The sequence below is a fragment of the Vicugna pacos genome, chromosome 11 (genome assembly GCF_048564905.1).
Source record: "Vicugna pacos chromosome 11, VicPac4, whole genome shotgun sequence".
NCBI classification, from domain to species: domain Eukaryota; kingdom Metazoa; phylum Chordata; class Mammalia; order Artiodactyla; family Camelidae; genus Vicugna; species Vicugna pacos.
In genome coordinates, this window is record NC_132997.1 from 98,163,793 (window position 1) to 98,190,496 (window position 26,704).

At 54.3% G+C, this 26,704-nt stretch overlaps 1 protein-coding gene across 8 annotated transcripts in view; it reads left to right on the forward strand.

Moving 5' to 3' along the window:
* The window catches only part of PTPRE (protein tyrosine phosphatase receptor type E), a 149,200-nt gene that overhangs the window by 100,324 nt on the left and 22,172 nt on the right, over positions 1-26,704 (forward strand). For 7 of the 8 annotated variants that reach the window (XM_072972110.1, XM_072972111.1, XM_072972113.1 and 4 more), the window contains 7 exons: positions 5,397-5,515; positions 12,752-12,851; positions 13,097-13,170; positions 14,774-14,910; positions 20,191-20,281; positions 24,284-24,360; positions 25,026-25,062. In XM_072972110.1, coding sequence (XP_072828211.1) covers positions 5,397-5,515; positions 12,752-12,851; positions 13,097-13,170; positions 14,774-14,910; positions 20,191-20,281; positions 24,284-24,360; positions 25,026-25,062 — 635 coding nt within the window. Of the gene's footprint in view, positions 1-5,396; positions 5,516-12,751; positions 12,852-12,909; positions 13,022-13,096; positions 13,171-14,773; positions 14,911-20,190; positions 20,282-24,283; positions 24,361-25,025; positions 25,063-26,704 lie in introns of those variants that run through there. The other variant, XM_015241890.3, reaches the window with a different exon arrangement.

A 26,704-nucleotide genomic window follows, 5' to 3' on the forward strand; every position in this document is an offset into this window, starting at 1 on the left:
GATGGTGAACTTTTCTGTAAGTGAGGACTTCAGTGTTGGTTTCATTCTGTTCTAAATTAGTCGGAAATATTTCATAGACGTAGTCAACAAATAGAGCACCAAAAAAAAAAAATCACAAAACAAAATAAGACTGAAAGCTCTCAGCTTTTGAAACTGTTATAGAATTACAATTACTGAAAACATAGGTTATAAACAGAAAGAGATTAGAAATTTATTCCTACAAAAGCAACGATGGAATAAAGCAAATGAAGTGATGAGAGCCCACAAGATGCTACTTTGAAAAAAAATTACAGTCAGTTTTATGAAGAAATGTAAATATTAAGGATATTGAAAAAGATATTTAAAGTGAAACAGGTTAAGAACAGACAAGGCTAAGAAATTGATGGAGCAGTTTAATATGTGCAGAGAATAAGTGTTCTGTTCATGTTCTGATTTCATTTTTATACAGTCAACATAAAAGGTTTTTTGTAAAAATATTGCTGTAATGTGCATGCATATGTTAATTTTATAAATGGTAAAGACACAAAATTTTGTTAATTTTGTAGTTTTTACCTGGAAGATGTAAAACTTCCTAGAAATTTTTCTTAATTTTTAAAAATAGGTTTTGAACAAAACTACTTAAAAAGGTCCCTTTATTTAAGACCAAAATGCTGCTCAATAATTAAATATTTTAGAAAACATGTAGCTTTAGTTGTTTTACCTTTCCTTTGCTCCTGAAAGAGTCCTGATTTGGATGAGAAGTTACACGGGCCATTCCCAGGGCTTTTTTTAAGTGCAGTAGCTTTATGTCCAGAGCTTGACTGCTCCCAAATCCTTACCTGCTCCTTTGTGAAGGAGCCTCATCTGCTTCATAATTGAGCACAAAGGAACCAGGCACTCTAACAGCACGTGAAGGCCGGAGCTGCAGAAAGAAGGCACTACCCTCTTGGAGCTGCAGGGGGCAGTCTGGTTCAGTCCATCAGGACACCCAGAGCCAGCTGGAAAGGGCAGTTTTGGGTCCCTCTGGCAGGAGGGGTCAGCCAGGCAGCCCTCCCTCAAAGACGCCAGCTCAGGAAAGGCTCCACGCCCCAGGAAAAGTCCCCAAGGCCCTATTCATCTGAGTGGCTGGGGTGGAAATGAGGCGTCCCCAGCCTTCAGGAGGCTCCCAGTCTGGTGGGGACACTTGGCACCCAATGACCACATCAGGTAGTCTGACCCCAGGGAGGGGTCTGTCTCAGACTTGCTGGACCTCAGCATCTGAGGGGACCCCGTAGAGGAAAAGGAGAGAGGGGGTCGCCCAGTGAGGGGAGGCATGTGAGTGAGGGCTGGGGGAGGGTGCGGGGGCGGGGGCAAAGAACCCTCTCCTGCGTCTGCTTCTCCACCTCCACCTGCTCCCATCCTCCTCCTGTTCCCTGGCCACCACTGCCCAGTCTCCTGCCCAGCTTCCCTTCTGGTCCCTAAGTGTAGAGGCCTCCTTCAGCTGAGCACCCCGACCTCCCCTCTGCCCCTTCCACATACCCCTGGAGTTAACTCCAGCCCTCCCCTTCCTTCCAGCCAAGCTCCAGATCCCTCTCCTGTTGTCAGTCTCCACGGGAATGGGCCACAGCCTTCTGGAATCCAACTTGTCCTCACACTGCAAGGACAACAGGACATTTCTCGTGGGATTTTAGTCAGGGCTGGTGAGGTACTTCATCCAGAACCTCAGCTAAACTGTCACACCTCATAGGAGCTCAAGAATTGGTAGCTTATATTTTTGTTTCCTAATCCAAGCTGAAATCATCTTTATCCCCCGACGAGGGCCCCCAGTCTCCCCAGCTCAGCTCATGAACAACATCTCTCCCGCTCCACCTCCCAAGATGGAAACCCCAGTATCTTTGACACCCGCTCATTGCCACATCCAGCCGGTGACACACATGGATTCCAACTTCGAAGCCCTCTCAGCCCGCCCCCCTTCCATCCCCGCTGTCCTGGCCTGTCCAGCCCTCCTCAACCTGCTGCCTAGACCAGCACATCTCAAACTGTAATGTGCATGGCAGCCACTAGGGGTCTTCTGAAGAGGTGAGAGGTCTGGGTGGGGCCTAAGACTCTGCATTCCTAGCGAGCTCCCAGGCGATGCCCAGGCTCCCGGGCCACCCTGGGGCCTCAGAGGCTTACACCCGATCTCAGGTGGCTCACGACGGCTTCCAGAACTCACCCTCACAACTGCCCTTTGAAGGGCGGTTCACTGCTCACAGTCAAGGTTTTTAACTTCAGTCTACGTAAATCCATCACTCCCCATGTATTTAGAATTCGAACATTTGGAGTTGGGCCCAGGAATTGGCATCTTTGTTTAATACCCCCAGTGGTTCTAATAATGTAGGCTGCTGATGGATAATGCGCCTTTAACACCAAATCAGGCTCTTTAACTTGGCATTAGAGGGCCTTCTCAACTCAGCCCCATCTCTCGACCTTCGCTGTCTCTGCCTTCTTCACGATCCAGTGGCCCAGCAGACCAGACTGTCCACTATGTGGACGATGGGTCATGCCTTCGCCTCCCTTAAGCCTCTGTCCCTCCCCTCCGTGTTCTGGAGGGACCTCTCGGCACTTGGGGAAGCCTTGGTGACCTCCCCGGTGAGTTACTGCCCCCTCACCGCCCTTCCTTGGCGCTGTGGGCACACATCTGCAGAGCATGGGAGTGGGGTCTCGGGGGCGCCATTTCCCACCCTCCCTTCCTGCTCAGTGGAGCTGCTTTAGCGCAGAGAAGGGGCTGCTTTCATCTTTGCATCTCCAGGACCTAGCGGGCTGCCTGTCCCAGAGTCACTTCCCAAAGAATAGCATTAAAAAGGCATCAAATGGAGTGAAAAAGAAAGTCAATTGTAATCAGAGGTAAAGCCAGCCGACTTTTGATGAGTGTGATAAAGTCTGCTTTGTAGGAAACAAGCCGTTCTGATCATCTCAGTTCTAGACTCAGTCTGCTTTCTGCCCCCGCGCTGCTTAACCCTTGAACACACACGTACTGATTAAATACAAATCGTTCAAATTCAGTATGGATTTAGTTGCTGTTTGAAGCATTATGTTTGCATTGATTCGTGTCTGTGCTTATCAGGTGGCTCGTGCAGACCCTTTGGGGGCGAATGGCCAGGGACTGCTGAGTGGTCAATGGCCTGGTGGCGTCAGTGCTGTGATACAGACGGAAGGGACTCTATCTAGACGGTGGATGGCTTTGAATTCGGCAAAGCTTAGTGCCCTCTGCTGGTCATACCGGGCAAACCACCTGCCGCTCTAGGAGGCACGTAACCGGCCTCGTGGCGTCTGATTCCTGATGGGATGCCCTCGTCCGGCCTCATCTTCGATCCTTGAACATCTGGAAAGGAGGGTTTTTAAATTAATGCATTGGAGAGAGAAATGCATTTGTTTAATGCCCCTAAGAATTCTACCTCTCTGGGTCGTATTGAACCAGTTAATATTTCCCAATCAATGACTCTGCAGTTTACTCAGATGCATTAAAAGCATCGTCGCAGTGCTCAGTGACAGTTTTTTTAATGCTCTGTTTGCAAAGCTGCCTGTCAGGAGCTGAGGGCCTTTCTCTGCAACGGTCCTGGTTTCGAATCGCAGCTCCCACATCTCCTCTGAACTGGATTGGGCCACTTCCCCCACTGAGCATCCCAGTTTCTCAGTCCTGGAGGCATTATTGTGAGGGTCACACCCCCAGGAAGGGCCTAGCGCGCCGTCGTGGGTGCTCATGGAACGAGGGCTGTTGTGTGTGTGTGTATGGCTCGCTCTGTAGAGCGAAAATGTACTTTGGAAACAAAAAAGAGGAGGGAAGTGAAAGTGTTGCCTGTGGCCGTGGTAGTTGTTCTGAGATAATTATCATAATGGACTCAGAAGGGCTTCTTTTCAACAGTGGTGATTGTTCAAAAATGACTAGGATGTTTTGCGCTCATTCACAAGTCTTCTCTAATTACAAGGAACCAGTGCTCTTGGCTTCGGTCCATTCGTATCCTCGAGGGAGGCTTCGCGCAGGAAAGCGCTGCCTGTGCGGCCGGGCACCCAGGCTGGCCGTGCGGTGCACGGGGTTGGGCAGATGAAGTGGGGGGGTGTGCAGGAGGGGGACACGTCTGCATCAGCCGTGCCAGATCCCACCTCCACCTGTAGTGAGCCCTCTGAGAGGGGTTTCTGTACCACCAAGAGGTCACTGGCGCATTTCTGAAGGATCTCTGGTGTCGTGACAAAACAGAGTGCAGGGTGGGCATCCCAGGTGACCACCCGCAGGTCTCCTGGGCAGAAGAGCCTTCTCCGTGTTGAGCCATGTTGCAGTTCATTTTTGCTCAGCACATCCATCCATGCACGCAGGGAACACTTTCCTCCGTCCCCGAGGTGCCTATCAGAGGCAAGCTGGCCGAGGCCCCTCCTCCGGGAGGGAGCTCCCCTCCGCTTCCCCTGAGAGTTCAGCCTGGAGCAGAATCAGCAAGGCCAGCAGCCCAGAGTTGTGAAGATAGAACCCATGAAAGCTGCCGGCCAAGCGCTCGGCTCAGAGGGGCAGTGACATCACCCCAGCTCCTCACCCCCCGGGTTGTTGTTCACACCTCATGAGTGAGGGGACTGCGCCGGGCTTTACAGCAATGAATCGGACTCCTGAGCGTAGGCCAGGCAGGTGGACAACCTGGGGCTGGAGATACTAGGGGACCTTCTCCTGTAACTCCAGTGGGAGGGTGGGGGGCAGTCTAGACCTGCATTCGGAATAAGGGCCGGGCTGTGGTTGTGTCCGTGGCCAGGGGACAGCAGAGGTGGGCCTGGTGCACACAGCCGGACCCCCACTTCCAGCCCCCAGCCCTGTGGCCGTGAACCAACTGACCTGGCCTACTCCTGAGCCTGAGCTCTTCTCTGATGCTCCTCCAAGCTGTCATGATGCAAAACAGAAGTACTGCACTGTGTATTCCTGGATGGTCAGACAAGTTACTCTCACCGGCAATCCGGACGTGATGGGCACCGGGCCACTTTGTGGGTCTGTGAAGCGGCCTCTCAGAATCCTTGACCTCGTGCTGTTTTCAGAGTTTATCCTTCCTGGGGACCTCCAAGTCCTTGTTCCCCTCCTTTCTCCCCCAGAAAACAGACAAGCAAACAAAAAGGAAATTAACCCGAACAGCAGGAGCCTTCATAACCTGAGCATAGCTGTGAAGTGGCGAACCTGGCTTGTTGCGAGGTGGAACTGGCTTTCAAGTGTAGGTGTATGTCGTGCCGATGCGAAGAGCTCTCTCCCTATGGCAGATTGGCAAAGCCCCGCTCCCAGAGTGTCCCCGCCGTCACCCTGATTCTGGTCCCGCCCTGTTTCTCCCCCCGAGCCCTCTGTGTCTTCCGTGAATTTCCCGCCTCGGTGGCGGCCAAACAGCCCCCGGCGTGTGGTGGCCGAGTCTCTGAGCCTGTCCTGTGTCTTCCAGGTTCACCATGGAGCCCTTCTGTCCGCTCCTGCTGGCCGGTGTTAGCTTGCCCCTTGCCAAGGCTCTCACGGAAAACAAGACCACCACAGCACAGAGCAACTGGACCTCCACGAGCCCAGGTAAGGACCCGCCGTCTCTTCCTCTTAACGAGCCTGCAGGACCTTGCAGGGTGATGGGCGGGCAAGGCAGGAGGAGGAGGGTGTGCTTGGCTTCCTCGGTGTGCTGCTGATGTGGCATGTCTGTGAAGCAGGCTGGCTAGGGAGAAAGTTGTTCAGTACTTGACTGGAGCAGAGCTTAGCACCCAGGAAGCAGCAGGCACGACCCCCCACCTGGGCTGAGAGCTGCTGTCAGCTTCGGTGGGGGCAGGAGAGCAGAGGGTTAGCAGCCCTGACCCGGCTGTGTGGAACCCCGTTCAAACCAACCCTGAATGAACACTGATGAGTCAGTAGGGGATATTTAAATGCTGACACGCCATACATTAAGTCATAAGTGGATGACATTCATTAAGAAATAAGTATTTTTAGGTGAGATATTGATATAGAGGTTAGGTTTATTGTAAAGCCAGTAAGACATAGAGACACATACTTGCCTTTTAGAGACACATACTTAAGTACTTATGAATGAAGAGATGTGATGTCAGGAGTGACTTTGAGAAAGTGAGTGGTGGAGCTGGAAGTGGGTGGGGCCAGAAATGGGCGGGGCCAGAGGTGGGCAGGGCTGCCATTGCACGCTGCTGACCCTGTCCCATAGGAAAGTTGTGTCGCAGGTACATCGGGGTTCATTACTCTGATCTCTCACCTTTTTGTACCCTTTGAAAGTTAGGAGAAAAAGAGTCCACTGATACATGTGGCAACATGGATGGACCTCAGAAACATGTTGAGTGACCAGACATGGGAGAACACAGGTTGTTTGGTTCCATGTGTGTGAAATGCCCGGAACAGGCAAATCGTTGTGGGGAGAAGTGTGTTAGTGGCTGACGGGAGCTGGGGTGGGATTAGGAGTGACCACAGAAAGGCAGGAGGGATCTTACTGGGCTGGTGGAAGAGTTCTAACACCGGATCGTCGTGATGGCTGCATACCTCTGTGAATTGATTAAAACTCGTTGAATTGTACTCTTAGATGGTGCATTTTATAGTCTGTAAATTTTACCTCCGTAAAATTAAATTCCATGCAAAGTTAAAAGGAAGAGGAGGCGAGGCAGATGAAGAAGAAAAACGAAAGCAAATGCTCTTGAATCACCCACCTGCGTTAAGTCTAGCTCTGCCGCTTCCTGGCTGAATGACCTGGAGTAAGTCACTGAACCTCTCTGTGCCTCAGTGTCCCCATTTGCAGACAGAGGGGATAATAGCTCCCACTTCTTGGCAGTGCTGTGAGGATTAAGAAGGATAATTGTGCTGCGGTGCAGAGGGCTCGTCAGCTTGTTGCTAGTGAGAGAGTGTGTCATGGTGGCCTGTCACCCAGCCAGACCCCTACTGCCCTGACAGTTGGCTCTCAGTATCTTTTGATGTCTCCATAGACATGGCCTGATGCAGAAGGAGGCTCAGCTGGGTGAGTTCTGGGTCCCAAAGGGGTCGATATGGATTCCCTGGGCCACCCCATGCCTCCCTGGTGGACTTGTGGGCCTGCCTGGGTCTGCCGGCTCCTTCAAAAGCCTGTAACCAGCAGAGGCTGGTCCCCCGACCCTGGACCCAGGCCTGTTGTGAGTCCCCACACAGCTGCCCCCCTCTCCTCTCCTTCCCCGGCGACTCCCAGACATAAAACTCAAAGACTTCTCTGATGGGGTGTCACTTGGTGATAAGATATATGTCCAGAGCTAGATCTAGATTTATTATAAGGAACTGGTTCACAGGATGGTGGTGGCTGGCAAGTCCAAAATCTGCAGAGCCAGTTCCCCAGTTTCAGTCTGAAGTCTGGCAGGCTGCTGTAGAGCTGCAGAGATGCCTACGTGGAAGGCAGTCAGGTGGGAAGAATTCCCCCTTACTCACCAGAGGCTCTTGCTTTTTGTTCTGTTCAGATCTTCAACTGAATAGATTTGATGCGGCCCACCCGCAATGGGGAGGGCAGTTGGCTTTTCTCAGAGCACCAGCTCAAACATTGAGTCTCACCCAAACAGCATCCCCATAGAAACACCCATATCATTTGGCTATGTTGACCAAATATTTGGGCACTTCATGGCCAGTCGACACATGAAATTAAGCATCACAACCTGGTCATCACAAGCTCTCTGGACAACATAGATCGTCAACTTCCCTCCAGGGGAAGGTAGGCCATGGTATTAGAGTTGGTATCATGCAGCCTGGGGTCAGGAGTTCAGTCCCCGTCCAGCCCGAAGGCTTCACATGATTTACTAACCCCGGAGCCTCCCCGCTGATGTAATCCCCTAGCCAGGAGGGCAGTTCTAGGTGCCTGGCCGTCTTGTGCAATGAGCAACACCCTCTTACATGGAAACTCCAGGGAAATTCAAAACCACAAAAATGAAAGACCAGAAACCCCAGCCGATAGAAACTGCATTTGTCACACTGCCTGGTTTCAAGCCAGGTCACTGGGACCCTTCAGCGCTTCCCTGTGCCGGGCAGAGAGGAGCTGGCCTCTGCTGGCCTCTGCTGGCCTCTGCTGACCCAGTGCCCAGCAACTGCAGGAAGATTCAACAAAGAATTCAACCGTGCAGAGCATCCTTTGCCTCAAAGTAGGGAAGAATCACTAGAGCTGTGTGGACGCACCTGCAGATGGCACCCTGGGCTTCACTTAAAAATAAAACGATTGGCTGATAATATGGCCGTGGGTATCTGTAGTGTGATCCGGTGGCCGCCCACCAGAATGAACGTGAAACTCATCCCATTGCAGCCTCTGCAGGCTTGGCTGCTGGCCACTTCCAAGAGCGGGGTATCCAGGCCGGCTTGACCTCAGAGCCTTCGTTACAGGGAGCAGACAGACTCCTGTGGCCTGGAATTCCAGAGAGAACCTGGCTGTGTGAAGTGCCCTTTGAAACTTCACCTGTTCCCCAAAAGAGGGATGACGCATCCTTAGGGATGATAACGGCGTGTCGCCAGGGCCTTCCAAAGTAACCGGAAATCATTTCCTTTGCTCACCGAACCAAATGTGGTAAATAATCATCAAGAGATGTTCTTTTACACAAGGAACTGAAGGTAAGTATTTACAAATTGTATAACAAAATATTCTGGTCCATACTGTATGAAGGATTCCTAAAAATTAACAGAAAAAGAAAAACACAGTAGGAAAATGATAAAAAAATGTGACCAGGGAAAATATGCATATCTAATTAATCAGGTTTGTGAATCATGAAAAGATTCGTAACCTTCTAGAAACTAGGGAAATGCAAATTGAAATGGTATCATTTTTACTTATCAGATTGACAAAAATTAAAAGAATCGCTAATATCCAGGAGAAATAGGCTCCCTCATACACCCAAGGTGAGCGTAGAAGTTGGAAACTTTGGAGGCGGTGATTTGCAGTTGCTATTACAATTTAACGTGTGTGGACAGTGATGCCAAACGTCCAGTTCCAGGCGCTACCCTGCGCAGCACTTGCGAGATACGCGAAGATGCCATCATGAGATGCAGAATTGCAGATAATAGCAAAAATGTTGGAAACAACCTGAATGTCCTTCCAAATCTTGATTTATCCAAAAAGTGGAAATTCAAGCAGCAGTTAAACAAAACAAAGAGGCTCACATGCACTGAGGCCGAAACTCTCCAAGACAGACGACCCCACGAGAAAGACAAGTTGCAGGGCTGCCAGACAGTGCATGGCATCTGGTTTGGGTTTTGTTTCTCACATTTCACATCGCTGTATCGTGAGATGCCTTGATCTCATTGCTTTTTTCTTTCTTAGTGGTTCATAAAGTAAGAGCACACCTTTCGGTCCGTGGAATCTCAGATGTGATGAGAGAGTAGCAGGACTCTAGTTACTTATCAGACCTGTGGGCTTATGAACGTAAATGTGTAGAAAAAATCATCAGGGCAGATACACTCCACAAGTTTAACAGCATGTGACTCTGGGAACGAGGAGGGATGGCTCGAGTCCCTGTCTATTTTGTGTCTGGTTTGAACATTTTGCAACAGGCCTGGGGCCCTATGTTGCTCGTATAGACCAGAACCCAGCGAAACGTAGAAGATAGCAGGGCAGGAGCCAGCTTGTAAAGCGCCCTCTGCCGTGAACAGCGGGTCCTGCAGGGACCCTGTCCTCCGCTCCATCCCCTCATTCTGAACGCAGCTGCTCCCACTGTGTTCCCCTCCTTTTCTCTCCTTTCATCCTCTTCTCTCTCACGCCTGCCCCAGCTCTTCCCTCCCCCAGAGACCCCCTCAAGGCAGAGCAGATCCGCATTGGAGGGACACCATCTGGTGCCCCCTTTCTATAAGGGGAGAGTCAAGAAGAAGGTCACTTCAGCAGGGCCTCACACAGAGCTCTTTAGGGCTGAGGCAGGGACAGAGGGACCCACGCAGCACTGCCTACCCCCACCTCGTGGGGCCTTCCAGCACAGCGGGTGATCCACTCGAGTTTAAGTGTGCAGATGCATGACTTAAGGTCAAAACTCACACAGCAGCCTGGGTCTTTTAATTTCCAGGATCAGATTCCTCGTAGGCAAATACACACACATGCACGTGTGCACACACATGCACACGTCTCAGGTGTGCGTAGGCAAAAATTTGCACAAACATCCATACACACGTGACTTGCAGCATGAGCTGCATAGAATTTGGGGAGATTTTGGGGAGAAGGCTGCTCTAAGTGGACCACCAGGGCCCTTACCTCCGGGAGAGGCCCCCCCCCGCTCCCCTTCGCTGACCTTCAGCCCCACCCAGTCTGAGCCACATCATCGTGAAGTGAAAACAGAAAGTGACTCCGTATTTCCGCTTAGTCACCACCCTGAGTCCCCATCGAGAGCTCTTGGTGCCCCGGGGACACAGCCTGGCCTGCAGAGCCTCCTTCTGGCCCACGCTGGTTTTCAGAATAGTATTTAGGTTGAGTTGCTTACCAGTATTTAAAAATCAGATAATTATTACATAAAAATATAGATTTCTTCTTTTAGTAAATTGAAAGAGCTAAGCACTCTGGGTCCACCTTTCCCTGGTCCCAGTGGGCGGGGGCTGAGACCCGGCCAGCCCCGCAGCCCATTGGCAGGGAATGGACCCCCCCCCAAGTTCCCTGAGCCCCCACCAGGTCTGTCAGCCCCTGGGTGTTCCCGCCTGACCTCTGCCTTCCAGAACAGAGGCAGCTGCTGACCACTGGCAGAAAGTCCGAGCCGGGGAACCCGTTTGCCCTGGTGATCTGTCGCTTCCGTCCCTGTGCACAGCCCCTCTCCAGGGGCCTTGGGTCATTCAGCCCCAGGCCTTGAGGACATGCCAGGGAATTACCCACATCTGTGACCAGCCGGGCGTTGTGAGCATGGAGGCTGGACTGACCCTGGCGCCCCGACAGCCTCAGGGGTGGGCTTCCGTCCATGTGCACAGCCCCAGGGCCCCTGTGAGGCTCCCGGCAAGCCTGTGCCCTCAGCTAGGTCCACCCAGCGAGCTGGCCGGTCAGTCATGGCCAAGCTCAAGCTGAGCAAATGCAGAAGTGGGATGTTCCACAGCGGGGATGCCCGCTGAGAGCAGCAGGGCCCCACCCAGGCTGCGTCTGGACGGCAGGGGCAGAGCTGAGTCGGGGCTATGAAGCAGCTCTGCCCCTCGGTAGCAGGAGCCTCCCCCATCAGCCTGGGCTTGAGTTTGCTCTGAGGAGCTGCAGGGGGAACCTCAGGCCAGGGGGGCTCCTCAGGAGGGGTCTGCAGCAGGTTGGGCTCCAGGGGAGGGACTGGGCAGAGCCTCCAGCTCCTCAGCCTGGCCTCCCCCGGCCTCACAGTACAATTGCAGTGGCCTGCGGCCATCGCTAGCCAGTTGGAGCAGGCCTGACCAGGTCCCTCACCGCAGTCCAACTGCCCCTTGCCGCACTTTGAAGTCTAACAGTCACTCAAGTCAGTAACATTTCATTATTTGTTAGGGGTGTATGCGCTACCCACATACCTGAGCCCCGCGAGGCCCGGGAGGGATGGCCTGCTCCTGGGAGCTCGCAGCCAGGGGTGAGGTGTAGGTTACCCGGGGGAGGGGGGCTGCAGGGCTGTGGGCCCCCACTCAACTCAGGGGCCATGCTGGTGCCTCTGAGACTCAAAGTGATGGAGGCCCAGTTGTTGCCTTCGAGGGCTTGCACTGCAACAGGGGTGAAGGCAGTCTGTACTAAAGGCAGGCAGAGCCCCTGTGGGACCCACTGGGGGCCGGGGAACTGTGTAGGCTTCCAGGAAGAGGGGGCCTTTGGCGGTTTGGTGAGGAGGAGGCAGCCTGGCAATCTGGGGAGGCAGGAGCTGAATCAGAGCATCGGGAGAGGGTTGGGGACTGAGGGTGGCAGCCCGTCCACCAGAGCCCCCTGGAACTGGGGCTTGTGGCCCAGGTCCTGGGCAGCCCCAGGGTGGCCAGGTTGGGTTCAGGGATGTGGGACCTTCTGGTTGAGAAAGGACAGATGAAGGAGGGAAGGGGGTGCCTGGTGACCAGCCTTCCTCTGGGCGGTTGGGATCCTGAGCTGACAGCTCCGGGAGCTCAGGTTACTGCGTGGCCGCAGGTCTGTCTGGCCTGAGGGCCAGGCTGCTGTCCAGTGCCCTGAGCTCGTGCTGGAGGCCTTGGGAGCTCCCGATCTGTCCTGGGACAGAGCAGCGGGGTGTCTGTACCTCCACTGTCCACCTCCCAGTAGAGGAAGGGACAGGTACTCTGGAACTTGGAGAAGAAGGCCACGTGGGGGTCTGGGGCCTTCACGGCCCTGCACCAGTGGACCTCGGATGGCACCTTCTCACTGTCAGTGGTGCTCATCTAAGGAGAGTGGCCTCTGTGGATCCAATGGACCAGGACAGTGGACTGTGCTGGAAAACTGTAAAAAGTGGGGTGCTCGTGTACAGAAAGAAAGGCTGATGAAGAAGGGGCTTTACAAACTGTGAAGTACAGTTCTGGTATCAGGGAAGAAGGGTTGAAGGGAAGGGACTTTGCTTTGCAAACTGTAAAGTATGGTTCTGCCATGGAGGAGGAGGGACAGATAGAGGGGAAGACTACTTTGCAAACCGTAAGGTACAGTTTTGGTGTCCAGGAAAAGGGCTGATGAAAGAGGGAGTTTGCAAACTGTAAAGTGGGGTTTTGGTGTCCAGGAAGAAGGGTCAGTGGGCTGGAGGGGGAACTCATTTGTGAGCAGTAAAGTGGAGTCTGGCATCAGGGAAGAGGGGCCGCTCTTCAAACTATGAAGTCTGGCGCTGGGCATCTGTCCTTGCCCGGACCCCTTTCCCCCATGTCTCGCCCTGATGGGACCCATTGTGCCCCCAGGCCCTCCGGCCCCAGGCGCGCCCCAGCCCCTGCTGGCCTGGCTGCTGCTGCCGCTGCTGCTGTGCCTCCTCCTTCTGCTCCTCGCCGCCTACTTCTTCAGGTAGGAGTGTCCGGGGCGCTGACTTGCCCCGACCTGCTGGAGGAGGAAGTGAGGCCGGGAGGCTGTGACTGCGAGCGGGCAGGCGGCCCGGGCGGTGAGGGCGCGGGGTTGGGTGGCCAGCGGCAGCGCTCAGCCATGAGCAGCAGGAGCAGCTTCTCCCGGCTCACCTGGTGGGTATCCCCTAGCGGGCTCCGGGCTCTCAGGAAGCTCCCTGTGCCCACACCTCACACGTCTGTGTCTCAAAGGTTCAGGAAGCAGAGGAAGGCGGTGGTCAGCACCAACGACAAGAAGATGCCCAACGGAATCCTCGAGGAGCAAGGTACCATGGGGCCGGGGCGGCTCGGGGGCTGCCTTCCTTCTCCTGGAAGTGCTCAGCTCTTCCAGCTTCCAGACTTCCATCTGGCTGCATCTGGTGTAACATGTCTAACCCATTTCAGAACTTGTCTCATTTTTCTCTGGTGTGAAACAGACGTTTAAGGCAGTTCAGTTTGTGGCTTTTGGGGAGGCACTGTTCATATCCTGTCTTTTTTACCAGATTTTGACATATAACATCAGTAAGTCTTCAAGATCATTCTAAGATGAGACAGGCAGGCTCACAGTCTACAGTTCCCTAAAGGGCCCCCTGAATCCACCCTGTTCTTGGATCAGCTCAAGGAAGGGAGCTGATGTACCAGCGTGTCCAACAGGCAGGCTCGGAGTCTTCCAGGGGCGTTTCCGACCCTTCTTTTAGGTTCCAGGTTCAGCTACTAACTTGGAAATGCTGCTTATGAAGGCACGTTGGTTTTCTTCCCCCACATTGAGATGTCTGAGAAAAGTGTGTGAGGCAGAGGCTTTTGAAAATAGGGGTTCACACCAGTGACTACAACTTCCTCCACGCAGATTGCTACCGAATTGTTCCGTGGTTTAGGGGAGCAGAGGTGCTGTCAGAATTCAGACGAATTACCAAACCGATCCAAGACAGTTTAAAAAAAAGGTCAACAGCAGAGGACCTCGGCCAGACACAGAAGGGCGGTTTTGCAGTACTGGGGGGCCGTGACCCTGGTTAGATGATGGCACATGGCCTCCAGGTGCCACCTTCCTGTCCTCTCCTCCCTGCCCTGCACGTCCCAGCAGCCGGGATGGGAGGGAGGAGGGTGTGGCTGGCGAGGCTGGCTCGCTCATCTGTCAGTGTCTGTCTCTGGGAGGAATGCGCCCTGGAGGGAGTTCTTGGCCGGGCTTCAGAGCGGCTCTGCAGGTGGGGACAGGCCCTTCTGCAAGTGACAGGAAAGTTATGTTGACCTTGCTGGGATCATCAGCACTTTCGTCCAGGATTTCTCCCGCTGTCTCACACTGAATCTGTGGAGGCAGCTTGTCCGGGGCCTCCTTTGCTGTCTGGCCCTTCTCCTTCTCAAAGCCCCCAGTCTTTCCCCGAAAAAAAACAGTGGGGGTGGGAGAGGTTTCTCTTATTTCTCTTGGAGCACAGGGTTTGTGTAACCAGGACTATTTGTGGCCAAGAAGACAGGCCGAAGGAGACTTCATATCCTAATCGATTCCCAATCTGTTACCAGTTTGTACCCAGAAACCTGTAATTACTCTGTTTCAAACCTGGACAACTGAGTCAGAGTCTGAAGCCACCTAAATCCTTTGTGGAAGGAGCAGGGGTGGGAGGGAGGGAGTGGAGAGTGGATGAGAGAGCTGGGGAGACTAGGCATCTTGGGGCAGCGGGAGCGGTGCACAGGCCGGGGTGCATCACCGACGGCTGACGCAGGTGTGTTGTAAGGAGGCAGGCCTTGCGCTCAGTTGCTTAGCCCCGGGGCTCCTGAACTGAGGAATACTCCCCCTCCAGCTGAGCCGTGTCTCCGGGAATGTTGTCCGTCAGTCTGGTTACTGTCCCCCATCCGGGAGTATGGCTAAGTGGTCCCTGGTTTCTTCTGATCCCACAGAGCAGCAGAGAGTGACACTTCTCAGCAGGTCCCCCTCGGGGCCCAAGAAGTACTTCCCCATCCCCGTGGGGCACCTGGAGGAGGAGATCCGCGTCCGATCGGCAGATGACTGCAAGAGGTTTCGGGAGGAGTTCAACGTGAGTCTGAGGGCCCCTTTGTCTCGTCGTGTGGAAGAAAGCTGGCACGCGGGCTGTTGCGTTTTCAGATAAATTAGCCCAAAGTCTCAGAAGGTCCACATCCATTGTGACAGTGTCCCAAAAATGGGTTCTGAGGAAACCTGGTTTCTGCCGTGGTGCCCCTCCCCGGACCCCCACCCCTCACCTATCCGATGAGGCGGGTGAGCGAGATTTTCGAAAGGCTCCTTCCCGCTCTGGCGCTCTGAGTGCCTCGTTCTAAAATCACATGTGACGGAAGCACCGTCATCTGGAGAATGCGCAGGACCCGGGCCCGAGCAGACCACAGAATGACAACTTCGTGTTGACAGCAAGGAGCCCCAGCCGCCCCGCACAGCATCAATTAAACGGTCATGGGGGCTGCCCTGAGGGCCGCTAGCTCTGCCTCTACAGCCCTGTGGTGTCTGCTCACGTCAGCGTGTTCATCCCGCCCTCCATGAATCTAGCAAAGAACAGCTAACCACGTGGTACAGCCCGATGGTAGCGAACGGGTCCCAATCACTCTCACAAAATACAGTGTCCATCAGTGACGCCTCCCCTGTGTGGCTGATTTTTTATTTAAAGTCCTGTGAATTATGAATCAGGTAGACAGGTACAGATGCATGACGCACAGGCAGACAGACGGACAGACAGACAGACAGACACATCAGGAAGTGTCATCTTGGATCGGCTGTTCAGGGTTTATCCCTGGTCCCGTTTTGAGTTTTCTTTTCCTCGTCTCGTGTATGACCCTGTGCTGAGTGCGGAGCTTGAAAGAGGACAGGTTTCCAGCAGGGAAGCTGCCTGCTCCTGGCTCTGGCTGTTTGGCCCCGGCCCCGGCACGTCAGTTAACCTCCTGGAAACCAGCCCCCATCCTCTGTGAAGGGGGCCAGTGGAGAGGATGCCTCAACGACCTCGCAGGCCCAGTGTGAGGCTCAGACAATGGGCTTCTGAAACAGCAAAGGATTATGCAATTGTGGTATCTGGAGACAGCGTGAATCCTGTTGTAGACAAGTGACTTTTCGCCCAGAAGCAACTTAAGAGGGTGTGGGAAGGTGATGGCGCATTTAGACCATAATTGTGCTTATTTTTTTAACACAAGTCTCATCTGCCTTTATCTTGCTTCCTTTTAATTGTTTCCAAATGTGTCCCCCTTTTTTGAGAAATTAGGTCATATTGAAAGACAGCTCCAAGCAACATTGTTTTGCAATCTCTCAGCCTGACAAGAGAAGTTAATTCTCCATTTTCAAAATGACTATCCAAGTTGGCAGCTGTAGGACCATTTCCCCCACCTCCTTTCTTGTCCTATTTCCTCTTGCGCTCGTGTTTCTCCACGTGAAGGCTCAGGGCTGACTTTGCTCAGGGAGGGCTGAGTCGTCTCCAAGTGAGGGCGACTCAGAGGGAGCCAACCTGGGAGGAAGGTCAGGCAGGTGAGGCACTTGCCCAGGGGCAAAATGTAAGGGGCACTGAAACAGTCATCTGAACGAATAATGTCTTCATGCGGCGTTTGAAAATATCAGCGTTGGTGTGAGCATCCAAGATGGACAAAGCAGCACAACTGCAAAGACAGACAGGGCCGCTCTGGCTTTCCTGCTGTTTCTTGACAGCCCCATGGGGCGTCACTGCAGGCTGTCACCACATCGTTGCTGACCCCGCCGTTATTAAAAAGTTTGATGTTTCGAGCATCCTGGATTTTTTGCATTAATTTAGATCTTTTTTAGATGTTGAATTTGAATGTGATTTTTCTTGATTCCTGGGTTTTTTGGGTACTTCTTACAGCGTTGCCCCTAAAGCAAGTGCCTCACCATCCGCTGTGCCCCAGCCCTGCCACTGAGTATCTCCCCAGCTGCCCCTGGAGTCGTCCGCTCAGTGAGGGCGAGGGGAGCGGGGCGAGGGGTGGGGTCCAGCGGCGTGGCGCCCGGTCCTGGCTCCGGGGGCCCCTGGGAAGGTCACCCTCTGATCCCCAGTTTGTTCGTCTGTCCAGTGAGGGGCAGCCTGTCCAGGAGCCCCCAGGCCACCGTCACCAGCCCCCTCCTGGCTCTGCAGGCGGGTGCACTTGAGGTGGGCTCTAGGTCCTTTTCTCTCTTTTCTCACCCTTCATCCTCAGCGTCTCTTCCCGGAAGAGTGCAGGGAGACAGATGTGTTTCCAAGTAGCCGATCCAAAAGAGCTGGACATGTGTGTTCTGTTGGTGGAAGCTGAGGTCCACCTGAGGAGCAGGAGGGCGGCACTGGGATGGGTCCAGTGGCACCATCACGGCGTGCGCAGAGGCAGCCTGCCCAACGGCCCGTCCCAGATGTGCTTCTTGGCAGCCTGGAGACGTAAGCCACCTACTTAACCTCCGCCTGGTTTCCTCGCCTGTGGGATGAGGCCCTGCCTGTCCCCATAGGACTGTCTGTCCTGGGAAGGAGGTGAGGAGTGTGCCCCTCTGGGCCCAGGATCTGCACACGAGGAGTCTGGAGCTGCCGTCCTGTTTAGGACGACTCTCCGGGGTGTCCAGAGTCCGCAGTCTCCACCCGCAGAGGTAGAAGGCTGACCTCGCGGAGTCTGTTTCAGGGCCCCAGTTAAACCTCTGCCAGTGAGTCCATTCAGACAAGAAAAAGGCCCTCTCCAGACAGCCCCTGTCCTGGCAGGTTATTTCAGGCCCGGTGCCTGGATCTGACCCCGTCCTAAGTGTTGCCCAAAGGCCCAGGGAGGGGCCTCCAGGAGTGGTCCCAGCTCAGTGCCCAGCAGGACGGTCCCCTGGAGCTTTGGAAACAGCCAACACCTGGCCGCTTGTCTGTTTTGCTCATTGGGTTGTGCCTGCCCAGCGCTAAGAGGGAGAGAAAGGAATGTAGCTCCTGTGTATGTGTGAGTGTACACCTGTACGTATATACGTGTGTGCGTGTGCACGTGCCTGTGCACTTTTATTGAAATGAAATCTCACCTGAAACAAACCAATCCTTTTCGGCCAATTTACGTAAGGGGACCGTCAATCACAAGGCATTTACTGACCCATTACTACACGCACGGCTCACTCGAGGCCCTGCAGGGGTCACCCGGCTTTCGCTGAGCCCTCCTACGTGCTCTCTTATTTGTCCTGGGCCATCAGAGCGTCCCAGGATGCGAGCCCTCAGTAACTGAAGCAGGAGAAAGTGCTGGCTGGCTCTGTGGGTGGTCGTTCTGTGCACTTGGAAACGAGATAGAAGTTCAGGGCACAGAGCACTTTGCCCGTCACCCCGTGTGACCCTCTGTGCTGCCCATGGAGCCAGGGAGCGCCACCCCTTCTCCGTGTTCTGGTGCTCAGGCTGGTGCCAGGGCCACGCAGCTGCGGGTGTCAGAGCCAGGTCCGTCCCCCCGACTCTGACCCCTCCAGCTGCTCCCTCACCCCCAGCACTGCAGCCACCGCGCCTTCTCAGGAAGAGGGAGGCTTCTCAAGTTTTTTTTTTTAATTTATTATTTTATTAATTTTAATAGAGCTTTTAGAGCAGATTTTGGTCTCTAGAAAAATTGTACAGAAAGTACCAAATTCCCACATACCCCAGCTCTCCCTGCACAGTTTCCCGGGTTGTTAACATCCTGCTCGAGTGTGTTACACCTGTCACAACTGATGTACCAGTATTGACTCATTAGTACAAATTGAGGTCCGGGTTCGGGCTGCCCGTTCTGTGGGTTTTAACAAATGTCTAACATCACGCATCTCCCATTATGGTATCATGCCACGTTTTTATTTTCAGGGCTGGGGTCAAAAAAGCTTTTCGGTGTAGAAAAAGAGAAGGTTCTAGGATGTTGCCACAAATTTCACACTGAGGTTAGGTCAGGGAGGTCACTGTTAAAACATCTCTGATGCCGAGCCTCGAGCTCCCAGTGGAGGAGGTCTGGTCTGGCGGGGAACTGCGCACCAGCCTTGCCCGGGCCTGGCCGGGCCTCTGCCTGGGGCCATCAGGTTTGGTGCGGAAAGAGGACACCGGATGGCAGGAGCTGAGTCTGTGGTGGAGGAACTCCTGACCTAGGAGAGGGAGGCCTGGTACCCTTGGGCTGCAGACCTGCTCAGGGCCTCGGCTTTGATCCCAGGCTTAGCCGGGAGGCCTTCCCCAGTCCCCGGGGCACACACAGCAGGACACACGGAAGCCCTGGCTTATCCCCACCTTTAAAAAAGAGAGTGCCTTCCTGACGGCCCAGGTGCCAGTTCCACGCCAGCAGGCTGCAGGCCCCATTCAGTGTCTGCCGCTTGCTGGCCAGGTGACTCGACAATTCTGCAGCCACCTTGGGGCTCTGCTTCCTCATCTGCAGAACAAGGGTGATGCTCGTAATGTCGATTAATGGTAGGTGAGCTGTGAAGGCTGGTCCCACAGTGCCTGGGACATTGTAAACACTTGATAAACATTAATACTAATTACTCGAGTTCCAGTGGCCCCTGGTTCAGCCAACAGTCAGGTTGAATGTGGAAAGACGTAATTTGGGGGTTCGAAAGGCTCTTTCCCACTATGTACCTCCCGGAGCCCACCTGAGTGTGGAGGGGGTCCTGGCAGCGAGCAAGTGCAGGAGGGTGGTTGGAGCCTGCAAGAACCAAGGGGCCCCGAGTGGTGGAAAGAGCTCGAAGTCGGGAGACTAGGCTCACGCCCGCTACACCAAACATCAGTTCTGGGGGCTCAGCTGAGCCGCTCGGCTGTTTCCTCCTCTGAGATGAAGGAGCATTAGGGTGGCGCGTTCAACCTTGGCACGCGTGCAGGTGCCCTGGGGGTCCGGGTAAGTGCTGCGCTGACGTGGGGCGGGCCTGGGACCCGCGTTCTCAGGAAACCCCCGCCGATCCACAGAGCACACTGAGTCTTCAGTGGGTCGGGGCTCTAGGAAGGCCCTTACCCACCAGTCTCCTCGTCCTTCAGCCCCTCGGTCCCCTGACGCAGAGCTCTGCCGTGGCCGGGCCACTCGCGCGCGTGCAGTGCCTGCTTTGGACCAGGACCTGTGGGTCCCGAGGATTTGGTGGCAGCGCACAGGCCAGTCCCTGCCTTAGCGCAGTTCTGGGTCCACCTCAGGGGTCATCGTTCTGTCCACACCTCCACTGGCCCTACTAGACGGGGCGCTTAGGGGAACGTGGGCCTGTGCCTCCTTCGCGTCTCTGTCCGGCGCTGGCCGAGCGTCCACGGGCAGCGGGAGGGAGGCGGGCGGCGCCCTGGGGGCGGTCTGCGCAGAGGTCCGGGGTCCGAGCCCCGCGCTCGGCAGTGGGGCGGAGGGAAGCGCGCTGTGGGAGTCCTCACGTTTACTGCTGGCTCTGCGTTTTCTCCTAGTCCTTGCCGTCTGGACACGTACAAGGAGCTTTTGAACTGGCCAATAAAGAAGAGAACAGAGAGAAAAACAGATATCCCAACATTCTTCCCAGTAAGACTTTCCTTTTTTTTTTTGGCATGATCGATGGCATTTGGACAAAACTCGGCCTTGCCTTGCAGCTCCTGGTGGCCGTGCCTGTCCCCCAGCAGACGCTCAGGTGCTGGGAGAACAGGGCCCGTGTCAGAGCAGCGCTCAGCCCCGCACCTGGGAGTCTGAGTGTGTGTCTCCTGGCTGGGGCCGTGAACCCTGTGTTGTTTGGGGGCCTGGCTGCTAAGCTTGTGTTCACCATTGAGACCTGGGCTGCGCAGGGGCCAGGAGGGAGGCCACCTCCCACTGGACCCAATCTTGAGCCCCAGCCTCGGGCACCTGGTGGCCCCGGGCATCTCCCCTTCTCGAACGTGGTGTTCTTGGCCACCAGCAACTAGTCTCCTGTACCCAGGACAGAAGTGACAGGATAAGAAGGCCATTGGGCTCTGACAGCTTTGTGGGAAGGCTTAGATGCAACCCCATCTTAACCACCCCACTAAAGGTGGCCATGGGCTGGGGGGTGTTGGCTCCAGGAGGCTGCAGGGCAAGGGAGCAGACGCATCGGTTTAGGGGCATCACGGGATGGGCTGTGCCTTGGGAGCCTCGGAACCAAGACAAACCCCTAGAGTCTCGAGCTGTCCTCGTGAAAGCTGGCCGGAGGAGGGGCATCCTTCATCCAGCCTGGACCCTCCTATCAGCTTTGCCGTCAGGCTAACAGAAGGGCAGCCTCGGAGACTCCGGTGAGTTCATGTCTGAACCCCAAGCCAAGGCCTCCCCGGTCCAGGGAACCTCCCTGCTCAGGCAGGACCTCCATGGGATCGAGGCCGCTGGCCTGTGCCGTGGCCTCAGCGGCTGGCTCTTGGTTGCATTTTTAGGATTAGAATTGCGTTCATGTGCTCTGCAGTGAAGGGATGCTGTGGTCTGCCTGCTGTGTGGTCTCTGGATTTTCAGCACTTGATAGAAGCAGTTTATTCCCATTTTGTGTGCAGAGGATGTATGTGGGGGGTTTTTTGTTGATTTTTTTGGAGGTTTTGTTAGTTTTTTTTCAAAGCTCACCAAACAATCTTCCATCCAGCGCATCTGTTGTTGGACAGGCCAGGAGGCTACTGCAGTCCTGCAGCCAGGCTGGGGGTGGGGGGGGCTCTGTCCAGGCTCAGGTTCTGGACACACTGCAGAGATCACGTTGAGAGGACTTGCTGCTCGACTGGGTGCAGATTATCAGAGACGGGGGCGGGGGGGGGGGGAGCCCGTCACGTGGCTTGAACAGCTCAAAGGAAAGGGAAACCGTGCAGGACATCTGGGACCTGGGGAATAATTTGTGGCGAGTAACAGTCAGGGTATTTGGAAGTTGGTGTCTAGTATTAGTTTAATTAATTAGATTAATTAATTAATTTCAGCAATGACAGCAGAATGTCTGTGTGGTGCTCAGTGCCAAGCCCCTTCCTAGGTTCCTGGCCTGCATTTCTCTCCCTAATCACTGAACCTTTTATCTTTTAAAGGTAACATTTACATTGTTAATTAAGAGCGGAGCTTAATGGAGCAGAGTTAGTGGCCAGGTACCTGCCCCTGTTCCCAGATGGGGTGGCCTGGGGTGGGGCAGCACCTCCCCTGAGGGTCACCAACAGGAAAGGACAGGGACTGCGTCTTGCATATCCTCTCTGAGCCGTGTCCTCTAGCTGGTACTAGGGAAGTGAGTTGGCTGTTCCTGCAAATAAAAAAGTGTAGGTTCCACTCCAGCCCCTCCTGGCCCAGCAGTGCCACACTGAGGACACTGAGGGTGCTGGCGGTCACCAAGGGCCAGGGGACTCTGCCAGGGGGTGAACATTTCACAGTGGCAGGAGAATGAGTTTACAGAGTGGTGGCAGAGAGACACTTGGGATGTGCCCCGGAGATGGCAAGCTGGGTGGCACCTGGCATTTGGCATCAGTAAGACATGGGAGAAGCGTATCTGATTAAATTGAGCAGTTGGTCGGAGATGCCCCCAGGGCAGCTGTGGGCCTAGGACAGGAGTGGACTGGGTCACGGGGATGTTGTGCAGGGCGCCCCTAGGCCTGCACCCCCTCTTCTCCCCAGGGCTGAAGGACCCTGCTCGTACTCAAGGTGGAGTTAGGGTCAGCAGGCAGGAAGAGGGTGGGGGCCCGAGTTGCACAGCCCTGTGCACCTTCCCTGCCCCTCCCCACCTTCCACAAGCAGAGAGTGGCTGTGAATTTATCAGACTGACAAGATGCCCCGGGGCTCGGAGTCCAGTCCTGTATGTGGCTCCAGGGACTGAGGACGGAGATCAAGATGTCTGGTGTGTGAAAAGGCTGGATTCTGGAAGGGCTCCGTGGCCAGTGGCAAGAGAGCACCATTTTTTTCTGGAAAAACGCCAATAGATGATAATTTTAGGAATTAATGTTTTGAAAGAGAAGTGTGACTTTTTAGAATGAAAAGACAGGAGGCTCTTAGAGCTGCAAGATTCTGAATCTAACCAGAATGCTATTTTTTACCCTCTGTTTTCTATAGCTGTCCTCAGAAGTGTAAATTGTTGCAAATTATGTTCAATGAGCTTTATACTTGTTCAGCCAGCTTCATACTTGTTTCTGCCTCCTGGTTGTCAGCCCCTGAGCAGGAGCGTCTCAAGGTCAAGTTCCTGCTGGCTGTGAGTTTGGGATTTGACACCTTGAGTGCCCCGTGTGGGCTGTGACCGCCCCTGAGAGCCACACTGGCCTGTCCTCTGCGAGCAGCAGTGGTACGATGTCCAGGCAGCAGGTGTCTGAGGCCCCCAGCTCGCGGCCAGCCCAGCTGCCTTTCATGATACAGGGGCTCTGCCCCAGATCCACGCCACAAACTCACCCGCCTCTGTTAGCTTCAGTCCTTTGGGGCCTAGAAGGGGACAGAGCAGGGACAAGGACATGGAACTGTTCATTAGTTAATGTAGTAAGTACTACAAAGTACGCCCATGTAACAAGCTCTGTGCCCAGCGCAGAGTAACAGCCCCCGGCAGCTCTGCTCCGGGCCCTGGGCGGGGTCAGCATCCTGTATGTTCTGCTCCTGGGCGGCCGGCTGCTCACACACCTGAAATCATCTCATTTCTTTTAGAATCAAAAGAAAGTACACACCTAATCCAGCCTGGCTCACACTTACCACTGCTAACCGCTGCTGCAGTCGCGAAGTGGAATGTTTACATTTTTGTTATGGAGAAAGGGGACCTGAAGGCAGAAGTGGTGCGGGCCCAGGGCAGTCAGTCCTGTGGGGCCCTGGCTGAAACCTCCCTGGTGTGTGTGTGTACATACACACACACCGCAGACACACACCCCAAGCACACACACCACACACACATAAATACACACGCCACAAACACGCACACATGAATACACACACACGCTCACGCACCCAGCACCCCTGCTCAGCCCGCGCCCCGGGGGACCGCCGCTAGCGCAGGCCAGGACCTTGCAGGCAGTGCCGGCGTCCGGCGGGCCCTGTGAGTGTGGCCCCGCTCCCTGCCCCGGGGCGCCCTGAGCACGAGGGCCGGGGTCTGCCGTCCCAAACCCCAGAGCCTCCCTCAGATCTTCTGGTCCAGGGGGTTAGCAGTGCTCTCCCCGGAAGGCCTGGGACAGTGGACCCCAGAAGTGCTCCTGCATGCACCCACACTTGTCAACATCAGGGCCCGATCTGGGGGCTCAGAGAACAAGGTCCTCACACAGTAGGGGTCCCGCAGCCCCTGCCCTCCTGTGTCTGCGTGAGGAGCCGGCAGGCTTCACTCTTGGACACCGACATTCTCCCCTGTCTCCCCTCGCAGCCTGTACGGCTGCCCTGGGCAGCTCTTTGGGGCCTCGACTGTCCCCAGTGCTGAGATTCCAGGCTCGATAGAACAGACGCTCTCCTGCACTAATGACACCGAGGGTCTCGCGGGGATGTTTAGGAAGAACGTCTTCTGTCCCGTGACCCCCGTGGACCCTCTGGTTGCGTCCTCTGTGGTGTTTCCTACAGTAGATGTGAATCTCTTGACCTAACGTCACGGGTTGGTGGGTTGGTTTTTTGCAGATGATCATTCCAGGGTGATTTTAAGCCAAGTGGATGGAACCCCGTATTCAGACTACATCAATGCTTCATATATAGATGTAAGTGCATGCCCCCTGCACCCCCTTCAGCATGACGCTCACGCCTGGGGGCTACGTGTGAATCATGACCGATGGGCACTTTCATTTCTGGGGCCGAGGATGAAATTGTCACAACTTTGATGGGCACATTGGCCACGCTGGCCACGCTGGCCATTCTGGCTGCAGGACAGAGAGCATGAAAGTGCCTGGAATTTTGAATTAGCACCTGCGTCAGGGATTCGTTCTCAAGAAGCAGATAAGCACAAAGGATGTTCCTCACAGCATTATTTATAGTGCTGACAGAACCACACAGCGGGAGCCAGTTAAATAAGTTGTAGCAAAATCATATGCAATGGATTATTAAGAATCCATTTTAATTGAACCGTAAAAGGTGATCTAATATAAATAAACAATTATTATAAAAATGCAGTATAAGACAACGTGTACCTATTAACCAATTAAAAAAATACGAATGTCCTGCGTCTGCTTCTGTGTGTGTCACAGAAAATAAAAGACTAGAGGGGGTTATACAAAGAGAGCATGTTATTTCTGAAATTGCTGGGGAATTTTCCTCTTACTGTTCTGTTTTCCAAATTCTCCGTGATGAACACGTGGTGCTTTCCCAACAGCACTAACCCAGTCCTTCCACAACGATAATTCTGAAATATCTGCGTTTATGATTCTAGGGTTATAAGGAGAAGAATAAGTTCATAGCAGCTCAAGGTAAGCTTTTCCTTGAGTTATTTTCTGAATGTGGTTTTGACAAAATGACGTGGGTCGCTGTTGCTTCTTATCTGATACCAGCAGTCGGAGGATTTACCTCGGCTCTCTGTCGGGCTGTGTGGGGACTGCCTGCTGCGTTTATGTAACCTGGGTGGAGCCCGTCCATTCCCGGAGCACACGGGTTCAAAGGTGTCACGCATCTCACCCGGCCTTGGGACTCAGCGCGGCTGCTCCACTGTCCAGGAGCGTCACATCCCCGGGGCTGCACAGAGATGCAGCAGCGCCAGCCCCACCCCAGACCTGTTGCTGGACCTGAACCTGCCCTTCAGCCAGCTTTCCCGGGGCTCTTTGCGCAGCAGGGCTTGGGAAGCAGAGTCCTGTGGGGTGGTGAGCAGGCCTTCCAGAGCAGAAGAGGTGGGGTCTCCGAGCCACGGGCTCCCCCACTGCGGGCGGCGCAGACAGACGTGGAGTGTGCGAGGGCTTCTGTCATGTGACAGGCATGTTAGAGGTGCCACCACACAGACAGACAGACAGACAGACAGACACCCTGTCTGTTTCCACGGCTGCGAGATTTAAACCCAAATCCCAGTGGTCTGCTGGCTGCCATTGCAGCGTGTTGATACTTGATTAGAAAGCCTTGACTGTCTCCCAGCTGCTGAGCTCTGTGTGGCTCCCCGTTGTGCGTAGGGGCAGCAGGGAGGGGAGTGAGTAGCTTTTCAGATCAAGGCCATAACCACAAGGGTGCTTTAGCCGTGAAAGCGCGCCCTTCGGCCTTGGGCATGAGGCTCTTTGTGTCTTGCAGTGCTTTCAGTCCAGCGCACCAGCAGTCACCCAGGGGCTGTCGTCCCCAGGAGCTGTGCTGGTGCAGTTGGATATATCAGTGGAGCTAAAACTAGGTTCCCTGGATGTCCTCACTCCTAGGCAAGAATCTTCAGCACAGTGGGTACCCAAGTTCAGTACAGATCAAAATCACCTGGAGAGCTTGTATAAAATGCAGATTCCCTAAAGAACAGGGAGATACGCATACACCCAGAGAACCTCCGGAGAATGCCTGGCTCTTAGCATCGTCAGAAAACACTAGCTGGCACCAATAGAAGTGTCTTTTTCTTTCTTGTAAGCAAGTATCCAGGGAGAAGCAACTGGGGGCTGGAGCAGCAGCTCAAGGGACCTCTTTTATTCCTGCTTCCCCCTCCTTAGCATCTGTCATCCTCAGGATCACAGAATGGCTGCTGCACCTCCAGACATTGTGTCCTTTTTCAGGCAGGAAAGAGGGCACAGAGCAGAGAATTTTCTTCCAGAGACACTTTGTCTTTTCACCCCCGCCCTAGGGACTTCAGCCCACATCTCCCTGGACAGCATCACTAGCAGCGAGGGCAGCTGGGAGAGATGTTTGCAAAGGAAAGCGATTAGACGGGACAAGCGGGTCTGTCAGCCTGCAGTCAGTCAGTCTGTCTCTCCCTTTCTCTCTCTCACACACACACGCACACACACTTTGATTCAGTGTTCTTGGTGGGGGGGGAGTCATATTCGAAACTTTGACAATCCCCTTAGTGGATACAAACCACGTTGACAGGCAGCTGGAGACCCAACTCCTGTCTGCATACCCTTTATTGCCGTGAAGATAATCACCCAACTGGGTCCA